Genomic DNA, 24243 nt, shown 5'->3' with positions numbered 1-24243 from the left:
GCATGGCGCTGGATCTCTTATCCCCTCTCTTCCTCTTTACACAGGGAAGGTGAGGACAGAAACCTATAAAACATTTTTGGCTTTAGAAAATTACACAAGAAAAGTTGACAGGAATGAAGTGCAAACATCCAGAGAAGCCTACATATACAGTACCTACAGTAGCTTTAACCTATTGCTTAGCTCAAATGCTGGTGCATTATGACAGGCAAAGCTCAGTAGTAGATGAACTTGTGTCCCTGTCCCCTTTCCTTATTCACATAGGCCCATGTAAAAGATCAAGAAACATGAGTGAGAATCCATATTTACACACAAACACTCTGCTGATGGTCACAAAACATTCCTAATTTGTGAAATCCCTAGGATAAACCAAGAAAATCTACACACAGCAAGCCTCATTCTGAATCACCTCAGCCCCATGCACTGCCCCCAATCAAGTCATGTTATACTCAATAGGAAGACTTCCTGTGTAGAAGACACAGGCTTTTCAAATGTTTAGGCTGCATACCATGAGAGCAAATGTTTCTCCAAAACACTGCAATGGCTTAAACACCACTTTACAAAACACAATACTAAAACATTTATACAAATCACACTCCATATCAGCTCATTGGCATTGCCTCATTGGCAGGGAATTTTTTCTCAAATAATAGGTTCTGGAACTTAACCACAAAACATCTCCCCCTACACATACCCTCCAAATAAATAGTGGGTGTGGTAAATCAAATTTCAAGAACAGTAGGAGGGTCCTAAAGGGTTATTAAATACCAGGATTGCATTACATACAGAGCTGTCACTTGTAAACACAGAATCCAGACTTCTGTGTTTACAAGAGATTGTGGTGAGCAGGCACCAAAGGGTCTGAGCCACAGGTGGTGGAACTGAGTTCCAACAAGTTCCCCTGAAAAAAAGCCCTGCTCATTGGTCAATAGGGATGTCCAGGAAACCAGATGACGTGAGCAAATTTAAGCACTGTAGGGAAGTACCAATCTTAGCCTTGTCAGAATGGCCCTGCATTCATCTAAATGCAATGTAGGATAAGAAAAGCTGCTGGAGCTATGTGCAGGCCTGCCCGCACTCCATACCAGTCTAAACCTTTTTGTTTTCTTAAAGTAACAAAATCCCTTAAAAACACAGTTTGTCTGAGATACATTAAAGATGGCAGTTATAAGATCAGTTTCATGCAATTGTGTCTTAGATAACATTTATGAAAGGAGAGGGTGGACCTTTCAATCACCCATCCATCCTCTATTTATACATTTCTTGATCATACATCACGGGACACAGAGCCTTAATTACTTAATGGGTTATGTAGTCACCACAGGTGATTGGACACTGGCAAACCCAATTAAAATTGAGTTCCTCCCCTATATAACCCCTCCCAAATAGACAGTACCTCAGTTTTTTCACCAGTGTTAAGGTGGCTGGTCACGTTCAACATGTGCTAAGAAGAAAAATGCTCTTTTGATGGTCTGGCTGCAGAGACCTAGGAGCTATAACCGGATCCATTCCTTGGGCTGATATCAAAAGCCTAAGATGGTTGGTACCCGGGCCTCGTGTAAGAAGAAACGAGGTTTGCCTGTAATGTCTCTCTGCGGAGGTCTGGGCTCTGGGATCCAGACTTTGGTGTATTAATACATCTGTGACACGAAAAGTTTCTGGCAGAGTCTTCTACAGGTCCAGGTATGAGGTTTTCTCTAATAAAACCCTTGGTAAACCTGAAGGTTGGCACAACTTGCCCGCCGTGATGGGTGAAAGCTGGAACTACTTTTAGTAGCTTTCCTGCGGCGTGGATCAGGTAATAAGAAGATAATTATTATTTATGTATTATCTTCTTTGGAGTAGGATGTCTTTCCTGGTTCTCACCACTGGAGGAAGTAAGTGCAAAACCTGGTGTTTTCTTACATAGCCTTCCAGGATAACATGCTCAGTGAAGTTGGTCAAATATAACATCACTCACCTCTAGGGATGAGCTTCGAGTTCGAGTCGAACTTATGTTCGACTCGAACATTGCCTGTTCGCCTTTTCGGCGAACAACGAACAATTAGGGGTGTTCACGGCAAATTCGAAAAGCCGCGGAACACCCTGTTAAAGTCTATGGGAGAACTCTAAAGTGTTAATTTTAAAGGCTAATATGCAAGTTATTGTCCTAAAAAGTGTTTGGGGACCTGGGTCCTGGTCCAGGAAACATGTATCAATGCAAATTTTTTTTTTAAACGGCCGTTTTTTCAGGAGCAGTGAATTTAATAATGCTAAAAGTGAAACAATAAAAGTGTAATATTACTTTAAATTTCATACCTAGGGGGGTGTAAAGTCAGCATGTGAAAAAGCGCATGTTTCCCGTACATAGAACTGTCCCTGCACAAAGTGTCATTTCTGAAAGAAAAAAAGGCATTTAAAACCGGCTTTGCGGCTCTAATGAATTGTCGGCTCTGGCAATTCAGAGATGATTCATTCATAAACAATAAAAAAAAAGCGTGGGGGTCCCCCCAAATTCCATTAACAGGCCATTCAGGTCTGAAATGGTTATTAAGGGGAACCCCGCTGTCAATTTAAAAAAAAAATAACGTGGGGTTCCCCCCAAATATCCATACCAGACCATTCAGGTCTGGTGTGGATTTTAAGGGGAACTCCAACCCAAATTAAAAAAAAAAATGGCGTGGAGTTCCCCCAAAAATCCACACCAGACCCTTATCCGAACATGTTAACCTGGCCAGCCGCAGAAAAGAGGGGGGACAGAGTGTGGCCCCCTCTCCTGAACCGCACCAGGTCACATGCCCTCAACATGGGGAGGATGTCCCCATGTTGATGGGGACAAGGGCCTCATCCCCACAACCCTTGCCCAGTGGTTGTGGGAGTCTGTGGGCGGGGGGCTTATCAGAATCTGGAAGACCCCTTTAACAAAGGGGACCCCCAGATCCTGGCCCCCCCTATGATGGGTGGCCGCTTCCCCTATATAAGAAATGTCAAAGCTCCAGCGCGTCATTCCGCTGGGCTGTGTCCAGCGGAGAGTGGAGCTCGCCTGCTGCGCTCTGGACGGATGGATCTTCTCATCGCTGGACTGGACCGCTGATCACCCGTCGCTGGAGAGATCATCCGTCGCTGGATAGAAGACAATGTTGGAGCAGGGAGCCGCATTGAGAGTGGATTACCACCGCTGGATTTTTTTTTTTATATTAATAAAGGATTTTTTTCTACGGTGTCTGTGTTTTTTTTTTAACTATTTACACTTCCTTCGTGAAATGGTAGAGGTACAGTGTACCCCATTACAAATTCACACAGGGGGGGCCAGGATCTGGGGGTCCCCTTTGTTAAAGGGGTCTTCCAGATTCTGATAAGCCCCCCGCCCGCAGACCCCCACAACCACCGGGCAAGGGTTGTGGGGATGAGGCCCTTGTCCCCATCAACATGGGGACATCCTCCCCATGTTGAGGGCATGTGGCCTGGTGCGGTTCAGGAGAGGCCGCACTCTGTCCCCCCCTATTTTCTGCGGCCGGCCAGGTTAACCTGCTCGGATAAGGGTCTGGTGTGGATTTTTGGGGGAACTCCACGCCATTTTTTTTTTAATTTGGGGTGGAGTTCCCCTTAAAATCCACACCAGACCTGAAGGGTCTGGTATGGATATTTGGGGGGAACCCCACGTAATTTTTTTTTAAATTGACGGCGGGGTTTCCCTTAATATCCATATCAGACCTGAAGGGCCTGTTAATGGAATTTGGGGGACCCCCACATTTTTATTTTTTTATGAATGAATCATCTCTGAATGCCAGAGCCGACATTCATTCATTAGAGCCGCAAAGCCGGTTTTAAATGCCTTTTTTTCTTTCAGAAATTACACTTTGTGCAGGGACAGTTTTATGTACGGGAAACATGCGCTTTTACATGCTGACTTTACACCCCCCCCCTAGGTACAAAATGTAAAGTAATATTACACTTTTATTGTTTTACTTTTAGCATTATTAAATTCACTGCTCCTAAAAAAAAGGGCCGTTTTTAAAACTTTTTTTGCATTGATACGTGTTTCCTGGGCCAGGACCCAGGTCCCCAAACACTTTTTAGGACAATAACTTGCATATTAGCCTTTAAAATGAACACTTTAGATTTCAAATGTTCAAGTCCCATAGACTTTAATGGGGTTCTAAAGTTCACACGAACATTTGGTGTGTTCGCAAGTTCTGATGCGAACCGAACAGGGAGGTGTTCGGCTCATCCTTACTCACCTCCTTTCGCTGCAGGCTCTGCTAATATATGCATACAGGGGTCCACAAGATGCCCCCCAGTAATCTCCTAGGCGCCACCATGACAGCAGTACGTGCGTGCACCGGGAGCATGCTTTTCTGTCAGAATAGAGAAATGGAAGGGGGAGGGCCAAAAGTGGTTGCTAGTGCCCGTGCGCAATGAAGGATACCTGTGTGCAGGCGCCAAGAGGCTGGTTTAAAAGCCCAGCACGCCAGAGCCTTCTGTAAGCGGCATGGACACAGAGCTGTGGGCGGATTGAACCAGGCAAACCTAAGACTCCTACTCGGCATCAGGTTGTGCAGTGAGCTGATATTTGTGTGTATTGTAAGACTATAGCACAGCAGTGTTTGCATTTGTATTTGTCGATAGTACCTTTGCTTTGCAGAAAGGACTATGTCCCCGAGAAGAGGGTCTAGGGCGAGTAAAAGAGGCACCAGAAAATCCCCACGTACGGCTAAGGATTCTGAGCTTGCCTGTAATTTACCATCCCCCTCTGTCAGTCTGATAGCAGCCTCACCGGATGAACCCCTGTCTGGTTTTGCAGCTTCTAATATGGCAGCTCCTGTATACGTCACTGAGAACGCTTTAAACGTTGCTTTGGATGGCCTGGAGGGAAGGATTGCTAATATTGTCGCAAACCTCCTTGAGAGATAGCAGAAAACGGGATAGATCCCCTTCATCTGCTCTGGCTCTCTTTTCAGATGAGCCTTCTGAGTGTGAAAAATTCCTCTCTGGAGACGAGGATCATGTACCGTCTGAGGACTCCAGAGGATGAGAGGTTTCCTGTGACTTCTTTGTCGCTAAAGATGCAGGTGCAATATTATGCAGAGATGGTGCATGCCACGTACAAATTGCCTCCTGTTGAAGCTTCTAGGCGCTCTGTTTCCTTTTTGGGATCCTGGAAATCCCCACAGGCTGCATGCGTCTTTCAAGTTCATGCCTTGCTGGATAAACTGATGTATGGTGACTGGTTCACCCAGATAAACTCTTTTCTCCTCATAAGCAGTTCTCCCTCCTTTATCTTATAGAGGAAGGTTTCACCAAGAAATGGGGGGTACCTGCTATTGATGCAGGTATTTCTTGTGCAAACAAAAACCTGACCTGTCCTTTAGACAACGTGCATGGTTTTAAGGATCCAACTGATAAAAAGCTGGAGTCCCTATTAAAAGCCTCCTCTGCCATGACTGGGGCTGTAGTAGAACCTGCAGTTACAGCCATTGGTGTATTTCAGTTCCTCAAGGAACAAATTAAGCAGATGATTAACCTCCTCCCTACAGAAGAGATTGAGGTTTATGAGGACTATAGGAGGAAAAGTTTGTGACATTATATGAGGCATATGACAGACCATATTGTGTAGCGGTATAAAAGCACTTTATTATCAAAGAGTATATCTAACACATGATACATACATGCAGAGTAAAATGATATACAGAACATGGATACATTGGATATATGTAAACGCATATATTGCATTGGTGTCAAAACACAAGCTGGTGGTTAAGGTATGATGCTCCATGTATTGAGTATGAAAGTAGTAGTTGTTAAAACCATGAAGATGTAAAAAAAACATGATGGTTTGAAGTCATGACCGCATTTCATAAGGCTCGACGTGTTTAATGGTACAATACCACACTTCAGGGGCGAATGCTTCAATATGTCTAAAAAAGACCAATAAGTTAAATAAAAATCTCAAAAGAAGTAATATGTATATGTATGTGGTAACTAGGAAAGGAAGTCCAATCCCATATAACTTACATGGAACAGGTAAACAGAGCATATGGTGTAATCCAACCGAGGGGCCGTATAGTAGCTTGTCCCGGGAGCTGAGGTGGGCAAACTGCAGGCAGCGTGCAGGCGCACACAACATTCAAGTGGATAGGAACCTCTGTATGTATTGAGTAGAGGTGCATGACTCCAGGGTCTATAGAAATATATATATATATAATATAATGTGAGAATCTCACGTGTGGCATAGAAGTGTAGAGAATGGAGATAAGCACCTTGCACCATGAAAGGTGGTGAGGAATATATGAGGAGTATGGGAAGTGGAAGTGAATAGAATGTGAAGTAAAGGACTAGATTGAGGTTTATGAGGACCTTCCTAAGGCCTTGTGCTTTGCGATTGATGCGATTATGGACTCTGTTTAACAAGCATCTCGCTTGAATCTCCTGCAGGTACACATGTGCAGGTCCCTTTGGTTAAAACATTGGGAGACCGAGGCTTCCTGCAAGAAATATTTGGCAGCGTACCCCTTTGAGGGAGAATGCCTGTTTGGAGATTACCTTGATAAATACATCCAAAAGACTACCGGAGGAAAGTCTACTCTATTGCCGGTTAAGAAAAAGAGTAAGCGTCCCTCATTTAAACATACTTTCTCCAGCCCCTGGAAACTCAGTCTCCAGACAGTGGCGACGGCCTCCCCAGTCTAACAGGGGAAAAGCCCAGAGCCAAGCCCAAGGGCAAAAAAGAACTTGGGGTTCAAGGTCTAAACAGACCCCCAAAACTTCCTTATGAAGGGATGCCCCCGCTCGGCTGAGTGGGGGGAAGGCTGCTGCATTTTGCAAATGCCTGGCGGAACAAGGTTCAGGACAACTTGGTCTTCGCCACAGTGTCATCAGGCTACAAGCTAGAGTTCAGAAAACTTCCACCACCCCGTTTTCTGAGATCAAGAATTGACAAAGATCCAGAAAAAATAAGGCCTTTACTATTGGTCTTGGAACACCTTCTGTCCCAAGGGGTAATCTTGGAGTTAGCCCCAGAGGATCAGGGGTCAGGATTCTATTCAAACCTGTTTACGGTTTCAAAACCAAACTGGGATGTCAGACCTATCCTAGATCTCAAAAGTCTGAATCAGTTTCTGAACATTCGCTCCTTCCTTTCGTCTGTCCATTCAGTTGTTTCCACCTTTCAGGGAGGAAAATTCCTGGCATCAATAGACATCAGAAATGCATTTTTTACATTTGCCAATATTTCCAGCATGCCAAAGGTTTCTAAGGTTTGCGGTGGATCAGCGCCACTTTCAGTTTGTGGCCCTTCCTTTCAGGCTGGCTACGGCACCTTGAGTGTTCACGAAAATACTGGCCCTGGCCCTAGCAAAACTAAGGGCACGAGGCATAGCGGTAACAGCCTACCTGGATGATCTGTTGATCATAGATCATAGATCAGTCCACCGCACGCTTGGGCCACAATGTGGAATATTTAGAGTACCTAGGCTGGGTCCTCAATCTGAAAAAAGGAATTTTCCTTGCCTATCTGCGGTCTTCATTGTTTTTTAAGCCGCCAGCAATTGAGTCCAGGAGAATGGTCTCTACACCCCGACATGTTTCAAATCATATGTCAAAATTGGGGAACCCCAGATGTGGACCTGTTGGCTTCCAGGTTCAACGCAAAACTGGACAGCTTTGTGTCAAGAACAAGAGATCCCTATGCTCAAGGCTCAGATGCCCTGACAATCTCATGGGATCAGTATTTCCTGATTTATGCGTTCCCTCCAGTACTGCTCCTCCCACGATTCCTTCAGAGAGTCAAGAAGGAATGAAAGTCTGTGATTTTGGTCGCCCGGCTTGGCCCAGGAGACCCTGGTATGCAGAAGTCGTAAGGATGGCAGTAAGAAGACCTTGGGTTCTTCCATTACGCCCAGACCTACTGTCTCAGGGTCTAATATTCCATCCTGCCTTTACAAAGCCTAAATTTGACAGTTTGGCTGTCGAGACCCACATTCTGAGGAAACATGTGCTCTCAGGGCCAGTCCTATCCACTCTGGTTAATGCTAGGAAGTTGGCCTCCAGGCTCATCTACTACAGAATCTAGAAGGCATATGTTTCCTGGTGTATACCCAGAAAGTGGCATCCTAGGAAGTTTGCCATTAATAGGATTCTTGCCTTTCTTCAGTTGGGCTTAAATATAAAGTTGGCCTTGACCAAAGACCGCTTGCCTCTCATTCCCTAGTCAGGGCCTTTGTTCAGGGTGCACTGCAGTTGAATCCGATGATTAAGTTTCTGTGTGCCCATGGGATTTGAATTTGGTGTTGTCTGTTTTACAGAAGCTACCTTTTGAACCTTTACACCAGGTCTCTCTAAGTCTGTTGACACAGAAACTGTTTTTTCTTGTAGCCATATCCTCAGCTAGGAGGGTATCGGAATTGGTGGCTCTTTCGTGTAAAGAACCATATATGATTATTCATGAAAACCGGGTGGTGCTGTGGCCTCACCCGAATTTCTTACCAAAGGGGGTTTCAGGTTTTTATCTAAACCAAGATATAGTCCTAACATCTTTCTTTCCAGATCCGCAGTCTGCGTAGGAAGAGAGTCTACACTCTCTATATGTTGTAAGTGCGGTAAAGGTTTATCTGCAAGCTACGGCTCATATAATGAAGACTTATTGTCTATTCATTCTGCCACAAGGCTCAAAGAAGGGCCAGGCAGCATCAAAATCCACGATTGCAAGGTGGATTCGACAAGTCATTATTCAGGCCTATGGTTTAGAAAAGAAGATCCTTCCTTTTTAGGTGAAAGCACACTCGACTAGAGCAGTTGGTGCTTCATGGGCAGTGCATCACCAGGCCTCCATGGCTCAGATCTGTAAGGCTGCTACTTGGTCTTCGGTCTATACATTTACTAAATTCTACCAGGTAGATGTGAGAGGTTACGAGGATGCCACCTTCGGGTGTAGTGTGCTGCAGGCAGCAGTATAGATCCTCTGGCTTGATGAAGAAAAGGAAAAGGATTTTACAGGTAAGCTGTATTAGAAAATTAAAATTTTTAGTCATTGGGGGGATATGGAAATCAATTCCATGCTGCTCCTTTAAACAGAATTAGATTTCAATCTAACTTGTTTCACACCGTGGCAAATTTTAAAAGAATAAGGGAATACCAGTGTTCCTGACTCAGTTTAGCAGGCGTCCAGGCCTCACTATTGTCACAATATACTGTACAGTATACTACAATAGAATTGGATGGATGGCATTCATAGTTTGCTTAACTCGAAAAAGTAGATTCTATAAATGTTGAAGCTCATACTGTATGACAGATGTTGAAAGCATGTTTATGGTTTCTTGTGTTAACTTGGTGAGGTCAGTTGTGCTAGGTGTCAAAACAGAGTTGTTATGGAAACTGATAACTTAAAACAAAGAAGAAAAATAGAATAACTAGTCCCTATTTGCCCACTTTTTATCTCTCTGCCAGGGAGATTTCCCCAAACAGGGTGCCCTGCTGTTCCCAACAGTCATGGCCATGAACAAGTAAAATGACGGTGCTATGCAGTTTCTTAATAATTCTACATAGAGTATACAAATAACTCAGGAAGAACAGCTGCATAGGCTATACCTTCATTATGGCCTTGTGGTGGGGAGCAGAAATGCAAACTACAGTAAGGACCTCACCACTGGAGTATAGGAGATATATAAAGAGGATGGGATTGAACCCATTGGTTTTGACTTTACAATATCTGTACTAAATAGTATTTACAATGCAGGTGATTCAGTTGACAGTATCTCTCCAAGGTGCTTGTGCCTTAAGCAGCAGTCCCCTAAAAAAAATGGGAGCCCCCTTCCATAGTACTGGTGCTCAATGCAGATATGCACATGTGCTTTTCACATAAGGGATACCAGCAAGGAGGTTTATGTAGCACTTACCGTATTTATCGGCGTATACCGTGCATTTTTTTACCCTTAAATCCCTTAAATAGATACCCGCTTCCCGCGCTGTGTTTGAATGCCGCCGCCGACATATACCGAGCGCAGTACACTCAGGTATACTCGGCCAGGCTCGGTTCCACTCGCGGTCACGCCCTGTGCCACCTCCTAGCCTTTATGCGAGAGGAGCCAAGCGTGGCCGAGCGTGCCCGAGTGTACTGCGCTCGGTATATGTCGGCGGCGGTGTTCAACCACAGGGCGGGAAGCGGGGATCGGCTCAAGAAAAGCACGGGAGAAGCGCGGAGGACACCACCAGGGCCGCAGATGGACGCCAGACTGGACAAGGCCACCGATGGATGCCGGGCAAGACACCAAAACTGTAAGTAATTCATTTTTTTCCCAGGAATTTCCTTTCTACATTAGGGGTGCACGCTATACGCCGGTGCCCGCTATAGACAGATAAATACGGTAGTTGGTACTTATATTGGGAAAGTAAGTGGTTGCCTCCACCCTGGTGCAAAGGTTTTAGGGTTCCCTCAGACACCAAACCAGTTTCCCATGCCTGTGGGTAGGAAAAATTTGAAAAAAAAACATTATAGTAAAAAATACTTTATAAGCTAAATGTATCTAACATTTATCTTCCAGGTTATACTGATGTCCACAGGGGTCATGAAGGTTTTGATCCAGCATTGGCAGCTTTAAAGAAGGAACATGAGTCCCTCTTTCCACACTGATTAAACCACTCAATCCCATGCTAAATATGGGCAGTGATGTCATGGAAATCTCCTTCACCAGAGTCCCCTATGCCCTTGAAGCCTTGCCCGTGAAAGCCACTTCCATAATTTTTCAAACAATGTTGTATGTTTATTTTGTTATTTTTCTTACCTGCACACATGCTGAACTGGCTATAGGTCAGAGGGAACCCAAAAAACAGTTAATAAAAACTTATTTACACTTACTTTCCCCCCACAGAGGGCAGGTTAGTGGTACATAAGCTCTCCCATTGCCAGCACCCCTTGCTGGCCACCTGAGGTGTTCAAGAGCCCACTACTGTTAGGGTAGTGGCGCTATAGAAGGAGGCCCTTGCTCTTTGAGTGAAACATCCAAAGCACTAAATAGCACGTGAGCTGGTATCAGCACAAGAGGGGGCTGCACTCTCACATATGGGGGCAACCCCGGGGGGATGCAATCATTTGACAACCAGATGAACTTGAGTGAAAAAGCAATTAATAGAATGTAAGAATAATGAAAAAGTGAGCATAGATTTACACTTTCCATAGGGTGCATCTTACATTAAATATCCTTTCCTACTTAAAGTGGATGTAAACCCACTCTCATCCTTTCTAAACTACTGCAATAGTGCTGATCTATAAGGATATAGATGCCTCATGCATGTATCCTTACCTGTCAATTGACTCCCCTCTGTCTGTTATAAGAACTGAAAAACTGCTGATTATGTGGGTGGATCTGTTGTTTGGAGCTCGGTGGGTGGAGTCGTGATGTCAGTAGACTCCCTGCCCACCTCTACACTCCCCTTACACTAAATTCCGCTATGATCACTAACATCCAGTCAAAATCCAGACAAGTAACCACATGACTTCAGAAAAGGGGTGGGAATTAAAAAATAATGCCTGTCTGAAGCTAGTGCATGAGATATGTAAATAACCAAATCAATCACAGCAAGGGGGCGGAACGGACTAAGGTTTTTCTCTGTAAGTCCATTTTATTTCACTGAACAATAAATGAGGATTGCTCAGAGCTGGATTAACTCTGTGTGGCAAGACTGGGCACAGATGATAGGAAATCTTATACCGATGGTGATATCAAAATAAATACCGTATTTATCGGCGTATACCGCACACTTTTTTGCCCTGAAATTCATTTGTGGTTGCACGATACACGCCGATACCCGCTTCCCGTGGCGAGTTTGAACTACTGCGCCGGCATATAACGAGCGCAGTACACTCGTGTATAGTCGGGCAGGCTTGGGTTCTCTCGCAGTCACGTCCTGGACGTACAGGATGCACAGGACGTGACCGCGAGAGGAGCCGAGCCTGCCAGACCATACACGAGTGTACTGCGCTCGGTATATGCCAGCAAAGTAGTTCAAACTCAGCGCGGGAACCAGGAATCGAGCGGGGAGGACACCGCAGAAGGACGCCAGACCCGACGAGGAGGACACCACCGAAGCCGCAGATGGACGCCGGACCCGACGAGGCCGCCGATGGACGCAGCGCAAGAAACCAAAACTTTAAGTACTAAAACATTTTTTTACAGGAATGCGGGTCCACTTTAGGGGTGCGCGCTATACGCCGGAGCGCGCAATACCCCGATAAATACGGTAAATAAAAAATGTGGGTTTAAATCCACTTTAAGAACATTTTTCACTGGGTGAATCTTGGGCAAATTTCTACTAATTTGGTTTGATATAAAATGCATAAAATAAATGTTTGCAATCCTCAAACTTTGTTCATGTGACCGGTAGTTGATAACTTCATGTTGAGCCAGCTGCTGGGAATGGGTATTTGCTTGTATATTTTTTCTTTGGATGCCATTATGTTACATGAAATCGTCTGTTTATCTGATGCTCATATATTTGTCTCTGGCAGATGGGAGTTAGTGTTGTGGACTGTGCAGTATCTGGTCTCGGTGGATGTCCTTATGCAAAAGGTTCAACTGGAAATGTTGCAACAGAAGATGTGCTTTACATGCTAAATGGACTTGGTATTCACACGGTAATACTTTGAGCATATTTTGCTTATTTTTTTTATGATTTACTATATTTCTGTTCCATCAGGCAGGAGTTATAAAAAAACAAACAAACATTTGCTGCTACACAACAATTCTTATCCCCAGCCTGTTTCTATTTGTAAACAAAGCAGCTAGGGTTTTTGAGTGATGTCATTGATCACATATGGTCATGGCTATACAGTGTATGATCAATAATGTCAGGCAGTAAAAAAAAATAAAACAATTTGGGGGTTCCCCTTAATATTCATACCAGACCCAAAGGGCCTGGTAATGGACTGTGTGGGGAACCCATTTTGTTTTTTTCAATGACTTTTATCTGTATTGCCAGGACCCGACAATTCATTTTAGTCGTGAGTAGTTTTAAATTACTTTTTTCTCTTAAATCTTAATCTTGACAAAGTGGGTATTAGCCTTCCTTTAGGAGTGACTAGGCAGAAACTTTTGGTAAATGTTTAACCACATCATACACACCCTACAGCCCAGCCAGGGGGCGGGCCCTCTGGGTATAACCCTCTCTCTCTGCATCTCGCAGGTCAGTTTTTTTCTGCCTAGTTAAGGAGAAGACATGGCTCCCTTCAGGCCCATAGGCCTGGAAGCTTTATCTCAAATTCAGCTTTGAATTTATTTATTTTTTTGCTTTTATTTTTTTCCTGTGATCTTCGATCAACTGCCGACTGAGCGGCAGGCTGGATCCCAGATACACGCTGCTGACTGAGCAGTCTGAAAGATTGACAAAAATAGCAGCCCCACAAACAGCCTTCGATCCCAGCTTTGGAGAGCACAGATCGACAGACACACTCTGCAGGAAGCAGCTCTGCTAGCTAAACCATCTACTACGGTTCCTGGGTGGTGAGTCCTCCTCTCTGCTGCAGCCAGGAGTGGTGGGTTACTTGTTTGGGAGTCCCTGTGTCAAGTGTGTGGACAGCATGGCGTCAGAATCAGACGCTTTTTTCCCCGAGACACCAGAGCTGGCAATTGATGCCCCTGCACCCGATGTATCGGTGGACACTATGTCGGCAATCCTAGATGCCTTTGTGGCCAAGATGGAAGCAGCGCGTGGAAAAACGGGATTAAACAAGCTAACCACCATACCGGTGGAGGGGGCTCCTGCCTTCAAATACCCTGTGGACAAGGTTGAGGCTGAGGCAATCACTCGCAACCTGTACACGGTAGTGGGTTCGGCGGTATGCCCAACCATAGTTGGGGCCCTGGTGTCTCAGACACTCATGGAATGGGCAAAAATGCTGCTCAATGGGTTACAAGCACATCAGGCTTCCCCGAACGAGCTAGCCCTAGCTGACCAACTAATACAAGGCCTAAAATTAGTTTGCGAATCAACCTTGGACACTATTCCTCTGCTGGCCAGGGCTTCAAGTCAGGCGGTTATGTTACGCCGTCTACTTTGGTTAAAGATTTGGTCCGCCGACCACTCTTCCAAGAAATGCCCTGATGGACTTGCCCTTAAAGGGCGACAGACTTTTTGGAGCCTCCCTGGATGACATTAAAGATGCTACAGGAGGTAAGAGCACACTGCTCCAACAGTCCACAAAGGGGAAGGAGCCACACCGTAGGCAAGGGCCCTTCTTTACTGCACACAAGCGTTTTTTTCGTCCACCCAGTACGGCGGGTAAAAGACCACAGGCCAATAAAGTGCCTGCTCAGGGACAGAGACGTCCCTGGTTTCACAAACCCAACAAACCTGCAGACAAAGCTACGTCCGCCTTAAGGTTTGCCCCCACCCATCTCTCGGGTGGGGGGACGTCTTCGCGAATTCACGCCCCGGTGGACATCTCAGGTCCCCGACTGGTGGGTTTGCCAAGTAGTGTCTTCAGGGTACAAGATAGAATTTCTATCTTGCCCACCAAACAGATTTTTCCCTCCAACCTCCAGCTACAACCGACTTGTCAGGAAGCCCTATTTGGGGCAGTTCAAGACCTGCTGAAACGCGGGGTGGTTATTCCTGTCCCAGTACAGGAACGGTTTCAGGGGTTTTACTCCAATCTGTTCATAGTACCAAAGAAGGAGGGTGTTCGCCCAATTCTGGACCTCAGGGCCCTCAATTGCTTTGTGAAGGTACAAAGATTTCGGATGGAATCGGTTCGCTCTGTCATCGCTGCCCTCCAGCCGGGGGACTTTCTGGCATCCTTGGACATCAGGGATGCCTATTTACATGTCTCCATATGCACAAAGCATCAGAGACTTCTGCGCTTTGCGGTCGGGGAAGACCACAATCAATTTGTGGCTCTCCCCTTTGGCCTGCCATCGGCACAAAGGGTGTTCACCAAGGTGCTTGCCCCAATTCTCGCCCTCCTAAGACAATTTGGCATCACTATCATGGGCTACTTGGACGACCTGCTTCTGAGGGCCGCTTCAGCCTCAGAATTAGAGGTGAGCGTGTCTATAACCTGGCAAACCCTCCGACACTTTGGTTTGGTACTGAACATTCAGAAGTCAGTAATGGTGCCGACTCAACGCCTAGAATATCTGGGGTTGATTCTGTTTTTTTTTCCCTGTGGACAAGTTGCACACCCTTCGGGCTGTGGTGCAGCAGTTGACATCCCAGAAATTGTTGTCACTCCGCTTTTGCATGCGAGTCCTGGGCCTCATGGTGGCCTCCTTCGAGGCGGTACCATATGCGCCATCTCAAGGTGGATCCGACAGATAGTGATTCAGGCTTACGCCATAAGGGGTTGGGTGCCCCCCTTTCCTCTCGTGACGCATTCGACCAGGGCAATAGGGGCCTCTTTGGCTCTTCAACATCAAGCGTCTGTTTCCCAGGTGTGTAAGGCGGCGACCTGGTCATCCGTTCACACTTTCACTAAATTCTACAAGGTTGATGTGAGTGCATCTTCGGATGCTTCTTTCGGACGCAACATTTTGCAGGCGGCTGTTTAAAATTTGCAACTCCTCAGTTGAGGAGCTCTGTTGTTTTGGGGTGAAGTTTAATCTAATGCGGTTCCCACTCCTCATTTTTTTTGTACACTGCTTTGGGACGTCCCACTTTGTCAAGATTAAGGCTGTGTCCGTCCATGAACGAAAGAGAAAATAGGATTTTATACTCACCGTAAAATCTTTTTCTCTGAATTCATGGATGGACACAGCACCCACCCCTCCTTTTATGTTTGTACTGCTTTTTGACAAACTGATCTGCGAGATGCAGAGAGAGGGGTTATACCCAGAGGGCCCACCCTCTGGGCAGGGCTGTAGGGTGTGTATGATGTGTTTAAACATTTACTATAAGTTTCTGCCTAGTCACTCCTAAAGGAAGGCTAATACCCACTTTGTCAAGATTAAGGCCGTCCATAAACGAAAGAGAAAAAGATTTTACCGTGAGTATAAAATCCTATTTTTATAAACACGGGAACTGGCGCTACTTTACAAGCATACTATAGACACCCCCAGGTACAACATTTAAAGAAATATTTAACTTTTATTGTTTCACTTCAAGCATTATTAAAATCACTGCTCCCAAAAAAACGTCCATTTTAAAAACCTTTTTTTGCATTGATACATGTCCCCTGGGGCAGGACCCGAGTCCCCAAACACTTTTTATGACAATTACTTGCATATTAACCTTTTAAAATTAGCACTTTTGATTTCTCCCATAGACTTTTAAAGTTTGTTCCGCAGATTTCGAATTTGCCGCGAACACCCCAAATTGTTCGCTATTTGGCGAACGGGCGAACAACCAATGTTCGAGTCGAACTCATGTTCGACTTGAACATAAAGCTCATCCCTGTGGGTCTGGTATGAACTTTAAGGTCGGGGCCACATACAAAAAGACCCTACAAAAACAGTGTGGAATTTCCCCAAAAATGCACACCAGAGCCTTATCTAAGCATGCAGCCTGGCTAGTCATAAAAAAGGGGTAGTAAGTATGTGTCCCCCCTCTTGAACCATATTCCACCATCATGCCACATGTCTTTAACATGGAAAAGGTACCCTGCCAGGGGCTCCCCCTGGCAAGGCACCATGTCCCTATGTTGTTGGGGATAAGGGCCTCTTTCCCAAGACCCTGGTCCAGTGGCTGTGGGGGAACTTATCAGAATTTATAGCTTCCTTTTTAACTACCAAAATAGCAGATACTTTCACCCCTTTCCTGTCCAGGCCAATTTTCGTTTTTCAGCACTGTCACACGTTGAATGCCAATTACCCAGTCATACAACACTGTACCCAAATTAGATGAAGCTTTCTTTTGGTTGTATTTAGTCTCTACTATTTCTTTGCTATATAAACACAAACATATTGACAGTTTTGAAAAAAAAAATTATTTATTTCTGTTATACAATTTTGCAAATAAATAATATTTATTCATAAATTTAGGCCGAAATGTTATCTGCTACATTTTCTTTGATAAAATTAACCTAAATGAGTGTATATTATTCAGTCAATGCGAAAGTCTACTTGGTATATGTACAGTATTTTAAAACTGATCAATCCTGCTGTACTGACTTCTTTTTTCTTGGGGCTCTAAACTGCCAGAACAGTACAAATCCCCCTAAATGACCCCTTTTTAAAAAGTAGACAGTCCAAGATTAGGGATGAGCTGGTCGTTCGACTCGAACATCGTCTGTTCGTACGTTCGAAGAATTTCGAACAAAACGGGTCGTTCACGCCAAATTCGAGTGACGCGCGTCGGCCCATAATTCACTGCGGCGTTGCACGCTGATGACTGGTCAAGCATGCACCATGACCCTGCATGCTTGGCCAATCACAGCGCCCAAAAAACGAAGAACCATAATTGGCCAAAGCCAGGGTGGCTTTGGCCAATTATGGCTCAGGGGGTTTAGTACACGCCCCACACTATATAAGGCTGCCTATAAGGCGGCCTTGTGTAGTGTGTTCCGGCTTTGTTAAAGAGAAGTCAGTCAGACAGTTAGAGAGAGAGAGATAGATAGAGACACTGGGCCGTCGTATCTATGCGCCTGATTCATAGAATCAGGTTACGCATAGATATGCCTAAGATTCGACAGGTGTAAGTGACTTACACCGTCGGATCTTAGGCTGCAATTCCAGGCCGGCCGCTAGGTGGCACTTCCATATCTTTTACGTGTCGAATATGCAAATGAGCATTTACGCAGATTCAGAAACGAACGAACGCCCGGCGCTTTTTTTTTACGTCATTTGCGTTCGGCTTTTTCTAGCCCACAGTGTCTTTTCTACCAGATAGATAGATAGATAGATAGATAGATAGATAGATAGATAGATAGATAGATAGAAAGATAGATAGAGCAGGAAGGCTAGTGAGTTTAGTTAAATTTACAGTGTGTAGAGGATATATATACATCCTAGCGTTGTACATATATTTATACACTGTATAGCTTAGCTATATCAGCTATTCCTATTATTAGGCAGTAGATTGTGCTAGATGCTGTGCTCTAACGTGTTGTATTGCCTGCATAGTGTTTAGTTTACACCTAAACATAGTACTCAGTGTTAGTGGACGTGTGCTATTTAATTGCACACATACACGCAGTTGCTGTTACTGTACGTGTGCTATTTGCACATAAACGCACTCGCTGTTAATGCATGTGGGCTATTTAATTGCACATAAACGCAGTTGCTCTTACTGCACGTGTGCTGTTTTTTAGCCCATTAACGCAGTCGCTGTTAGTGCACGTTTGCTGTGTTTTTGCCCATAAACGCAGTCGCTGTAAGTGCACGTTTGCTGTGATTTTGGCCATAAATGCAGTCGCTCTTACTGCACGTTTGCTGTGTTTTTGCCCATAAACGCAGTGGATCTTACTGCACGTTTGCTGGGTTTTTGCCCATAAACACAGTCGATCTTATTGCACGTTTGCTGTGTGTTTGGCCAAAAACGCAGTCGATCTTACTGCACGTTTGCTGTGTTTTTGCCCATAAACACAGTCGATCTTACTGCACGATTGCTGTGTTTTTGGCCATAAACGCAGTCGATCATACTGCACGTTTGCTGTGTTTTTTCCCATAAACACAGTCGATTTTACTGCATGTTTGCTTTGTTTTTGGCCATAAACGCAGTCGATTTTACTGCACGTTTGCTGTGGTTTTGGCCATAAATGCAGTCGATCTTACTGCACGTTTGCTGTGTTTTTGCCCATAAACGCAGTCGATCTTACTGCATGTTTGCTGTGGTTTTGCCCATAAACGCAGTTGATCTTACTGCATGTTTTCTGTGGTTTTGCCCATAAACACAGTCAATCTTACTGCACATTTGCTGTGTTTTTGCCCATAAACGCAGTCGATCTTATTGCATGTTTGCTGTGGTTTTGCCCATAAACGCAATCGATCTTACTGCACGTTTGCTGTGTTTTTGCCCATAAACACAGTCGATCTTACTGCACGATTGCTGTGTTTTTGGCCATAAACGCAGTCGATCTTACTGCACGTTTGCTGTGTTTTTTCCCATAAACACAGTCGATTTTACTGCACGTTTGCTTTGTTTTTGGCCATAAACGCAGTCGATTTTACTGCACGTTTGCTGTGGTTTTGGCCATAAATGCAGTCGATCTTACTGCACGTTTGCTGTGTTTTTGCCCATAAACGCAGTCGATCTTACTGCATGTTTGCTGTGGTTTTGCCCATAAACGCAGTTGATCTTACTGCATGTTTTCTGTGGTTTTGCCCATAAACACAGTCAATCTTACTGCACATTTGCTGTGTTTTTGCCCATAAACGCAGTCGATCTTATTGCATGTTTGCTGTGGTTTTGCCCATAAACGCAATCGATCTTACTGCACGTTTGCTGTGTTTTTGCCCATAAACACAGTCGATCTTATTGCACGTTTGCTGTGTGTTTGCCCATAAACGCAGTCGATCTTACTGCACGTTTGCTGTGTTTTTGCCAAAAAACACAGTCGATCTTATTGCACGTTTGCTGTGTTTTTGCCCATAAACACAGTCGATCTTACTGCACGTTTGCTGTATTTTTGCCCATAAACACAGTTGATCTTACTGCACGTTTTCTGTGGTTTTGCCCATAAACACAGTCGATCTTACTGCACGTTTGCTGTGTTTTTGCCCATAAACGCAGTCGATCTTACTGCACATTTGCTGTAGGTTTTGCCCATAAACGCAGTCTATCTTACTGCACGTTTGCTGTGTTTTTACCCATAAACACAGTCGCTGTTAGTGCACGTTTGCTGTGTGTTTGCCCATAAACGCAGTCGATCTTACTGCACGTTTGCTGTGGTTTTGCCCATAAATGCAGTCGATCTTACTGCACGTTTGCTGTGTTTTTGCCCATAAACACAGTCGATCTTATTGCACGTTTGCTGTGTGTTTGCCCATAAAATCAGTCGATCTTACTGCCCGTTTGCTGTGTTTTTGCCCATAAACACAGTCGATCTTACTGCACGTTTGCTGTGTTTTTGCTCATAAACGCAGTTGCTCTTACTGGACAGGTGCTGTTTATTTCTGATTTTGTCCTGTGCAGGCCATTAAAATGTCTGGAAGGACAACAAAGAAAGGCAGAGAGTCACAAGGGCAAGCAGGCTCTGCATCTAGAGGCAACGCTGGTGGTGGACACGGTGCATCTTCTTCAGGACGTGGCCGTCTGACACGCTCGTCCTTCTTTTCGGGAGCTGGCCGTGTTGAGCCTCAACATGCAGAGAAATTAGTAGAGTGGATGACCAAGCTGTCCTCATCCTCCTCATCCTCTCTCACCCAGGCTGAGCTTAGTTTATCTGGCAACGCAGCTGCCAAGACGTCTTCTTCCTTTTGCACAATGGCATCACACAATCCTTCCCTAGTCCCACCATGTCCTCCTGAGGAGTCCCCCGAACTGTTTCAACACAGTTTTGGGTACATGCTACATGAAGATGCGCAGCGTTTTGAAGGCTCCGATGACGGAACACAGATAGAGGAAGGCATTGATGTGAGCCCAGAGAGAGTGGGTGCCCGAGAGGGACAGCAATCTGGCAGTCATGTTCCCCCAGCTGCAGCATACTGCCAGGTTTTTGACAGTGATGAGGAGGGAGGGGATGATGAGGTCACTGACTCTACCTGGGTGCCTGATAGGAGAGAGGAGGAGGAAGAGGAGGAGGAGGAGGATGAGGAGGAGGAAGAGGCACAGGCACATCTCCAAAAAGGCAGGATGCCCTCCAGGGGACAGCTTAAGGGCAGCACACCAAATGCATTACATCGCAGAGCTACGCCTGTGCAGGGCGCTGCTGCGTCTCAACGGTACTGCAAAAGTTCTTTGATGTGGGCCTTTTTTGAGACATGTGCATCAGATCGCACCGTTGGTATTTGCAACATATGTCTCAAGCGTATCTCACGTGGCCAAAACATCACCCGCTTAGGCACCACATGCTTGACCAGACATATGTCGACCTGCCATGCAGTTCGTTGGCAAGCATACCAGAAAGACCCACACCAAAGAACAAAGCGGACCTCCCCTTGCCCCTCATCAGCTGGGAGCTCCAACCCCACAAGACCCTCAGTCCTCTCTGAAGCCTGCACTGATAGGACTGAAGGTGTAGAAATAGGTGTGTCACAACCTAGTAGTACATGCGGAAAATCTACTGATGGTAGCAGACAAATTTCCCTGCCCCAGCTGCTGCAGCACCGAAATAAGTACTCTCCCAGCCATCCACATGCCCAGCAGTTGAATGCTAGCTTAGCGAAATTGCTAGCACTTCAACTGCTACCTTTTCAGTTGGTAGATTCTGCCCCCTTCCGTGAGTTTGTGCAATGTGCGGTACCTCAGTGGCAAGTACCCAAACGCCACTTTTTCTCACGGAAGGCGATTCCCGCTCTCTACCGGCATGTGGAAAGCAATGTCCATGCCTCGCTGGACAGGGCGGTCAGTGGTAAGGTGCATCTTACCGCTGACTCATGGTCCAGCAGGCATGGACAGGGACGTTACCTCTCTTTCACAGCGCATTGGGTGACTCTGCTGGCAGCTGGGAAGGACGCAGGGCAAGGTACAGTAGTGTTGGAGGTTGTTCCGCCACCACGCCTCCAAAACACTACTACTGGTTGTGACACACCTCTCTCCTCCACCCCTCCTCTTCTTCTTCATCTGTGGCCTCTTCCTCTGCTGATGTTTCCTCTAAACCAGCCGTGCACCGTAGGCGTACGAGGGGCTACGCAGGAATGCAGGCCAAGAGATGCCATGCGGTGCTAGAGCTGGTGTGCTTGGGAGATAGGAGCCACACTGGGGCAGAGGTTCTGTCAGCTCTACAGGGGCAGGCTCAGAGGTGGTTGACGCCATGCCAGCTTAAGCCAGGAATGTTGGTTAGCGACAATGGCACCAACCTCCTCTCTGCCCTGCGACAGGGAAAACTGACCCATGTGCCCTGTTTTGCTCATGTTCTCAATTTGGTGCTGCAGCGGTTCTTGGGAAGGTACCCGGGCTTACAGGATGTCCTGAAGCAGGCCAGGAAAGTCTGTGTGAATTTCTGAAGGTCATACAATGCAACTGCTCGGCTGACAGACCTCCAAAGGGAATACAACCTGCCCAAGAACCGCCTAATCTGTGACATGCCCACCAGATGGAACTCTACATTGACCATGCTGCAGCGTCTGCACACGCAGCAGAGGGCCATCAATGAGTACCTGTGCCAATATGGCAGCAGAACTGGGTCAGGGGAGCTTGGTTTTTTTTCCCCACGCCAGTGGGCCTTGATCAGGGATGCATGCACTGTCCTGTCACCATTTGAGGAGGCCACGAGGATGGTGAGCAGTGACAGTGCATGCATCAGTGAGACTGTCCCTCTTATTCACCTGTTGGAGCACACTCTACGTGGAATAATGGACAGGGCCCTTCAGGCAGAACAGAGGGAGGAAGAGGAGGACTTTCTTACCTCTCAAGGCCCCCTTTATCCAGACAGTGGTCCTGATGCCCGCCTACCACACAGGAAGAGGACGAGGAGGACAAGGACGAGGTGGAGGAGGAGGATTGTATCAGCAGCATGAAGGTGGAGCCTAGCACTCAGCAGCAGCAGCCTTCAAGGGATCACTTACAGTCCCAAGGAACCCGTGGACTTTTACGTGGCTGGGATGAGGTGGCTGTGGATCCTGTTGTCCTCAGTGACCCAGAGGACTGTGCCCCGAATCCCTCAGCAAACCTATGCTGCATGGCCTCCCTGATCCTGCAAAGCCTGCGTAAGGATCCTCGTGTTCGTGGTATCAAGAAGAGGGATCATTGCTGGCTGGCAACTCTCCTTGATCCACATTACAATAGGAGGTTGCGGAGCTTATTTTGCCATCGCAGAGGGAGCAGAAGATGAAACATCTTCGGGAGGCCTTGCAGAAGGCTCTGTGCAATGCGTTCCCAGAACCTGGGGGATTACCAAATCCTGTTCCTGGACAACATGTTGCTGAGGCTTCGGTGAGTCACAGAAGGAGCGGTGGAGAAGGTGGCCGTCTGGCCGATGCGTTCAGACAATTTTTTAGTCTGCAGCCCCAAGGTATGACCGGTTCCAGCTACCATCGTCAGCGTTTGATTTACGCGGTGCGTGAATACCTAGGGGCAAGATCAGACTTGGACACCTTCCCCACCTAAAATCCTCTGGTATACTGGGTCTTGAGGATGGATCACTGGCCAGAGCTTGCACAGTATGCAATTGAGCTACTGGATTGCCATGCATCCAGCGTTATTTCAAAACGCACATTCAGTGCTGCTGGAGGCTTTGTGACCGATCACAGGGTGCGCCTCTCCACCAACTCTGTTGATCGACTGACCTTCATAAAAATGAATCAGGCTTGGATCAACACCTGCTACCAAGCACCTGATGCAGATGTAACTGAATAATTGACTGAACATGTATTAAAATTATGCAGGCCTACATGTATTACCTGAAGCTGTGCTGTATTACACTGACCTGATGTGGTGGCATTTTGCACTTCCTGCACATCCGGCGAGGGTGGGGCTTGGCACTGTGTGAGGTTGGTCGGCTCCACTTCTGCCGCTTGTTTCGGCCTATGAGATTGTAAAAAAAGGGATAGATGAATCAAAAAGATCATTGGACAAGTTTCCTACATGGAAAAACAACAAGTATACACTGGATCACCTCTGTGTGACACGCTAACTAGGTTGTTCTTGTGAACAACACTCAGTGCCGATCCTGAGGTTAGATATGGGGAGAAAGCTAAGGCTTGACTGAAATTATTTTTTTTGCTAAATTTTGACTTGCAGAAATAATGGAGGCCTTCAGAGAACAGGAGTTCTTCACAGAATTTGTTCAAAGGAGGCCCCGGATGGCAACCTCCCTTTTCTCTAGAATTTTTCTTTCCCAAAAAAAATATTTATTGAGCCAAGATCTGGCATTGTAATGGCCCCCCCACCCCTAAAATAATTGTCATATTGTTGTCACACAGCATGTGCACTTTGGGGGGCCAAGCCTGTATGGACAGTCTCACGGGCCACCACCACTGGAACATCAGTGGCCTCATCAGGCACAAGTGTCATGTAGTTTGTTGAGGGTCTCTTTAGGAAATTGTGCAATATGCAGGAGCAAAGTATGAGATGGTTCTGATTCTACTTAAGAAACCTACAGTCCTTATCTTGTTTGCAACGCCTGTATACTGCTGTTCAAAGTATATAGGGCCAAAAGGTCTTGTCAGGGCCGATCCTCGCTATAGGCTCACTATGCAAGCCGCTTAGGGCCCCGCAAAGCTGCGAAGGGCCCCCCAAATT

The 24243-nt window shown here is 46.0% G+C and overlaps 1 protein-coding gene across 2 annotated transcripts in view; it reads left to right on the top strand.

Moving 5' to 3' along the window:
• Window positions 1-24243, top strand: part of HMGCLL1 (3-hydroxymethyl-3-methylglutaryl-CoA lyase like 1) — a 95041-nt gene that overhangs the window by 57079 nt on the left and 13719 nt on the right. For both annotated transcript variants that reach the window (XM_040349850.1, XM_040349849.1), the window contains exon 9: window positions 12479-12604. In XM_040349850.1, coding sequence (XP_040205784.1) covers window positions 12479-12604 — 126 coding nt within the window. The remainder of the gene's footprint in view (window positions 1-12478; window positions 12605-24243) is intronic.

Source organism: Rana temporaria, chromosome 4 (assembly GCF_905171775.1).
Source record: "Rana temporaria chromosome 4, aRanTem1.1, whole genome shotgun sequence".
Classification (NCBI taxonomy): domain Eukaryota; kingdom Metazoa; phylum Chordata; class Amphibia; order Anura; family Ranidae; genus Rana; species Rana temporaria.
This window is presented reverse-complemented; position numbering and strand designations above follow the sequence as displayed.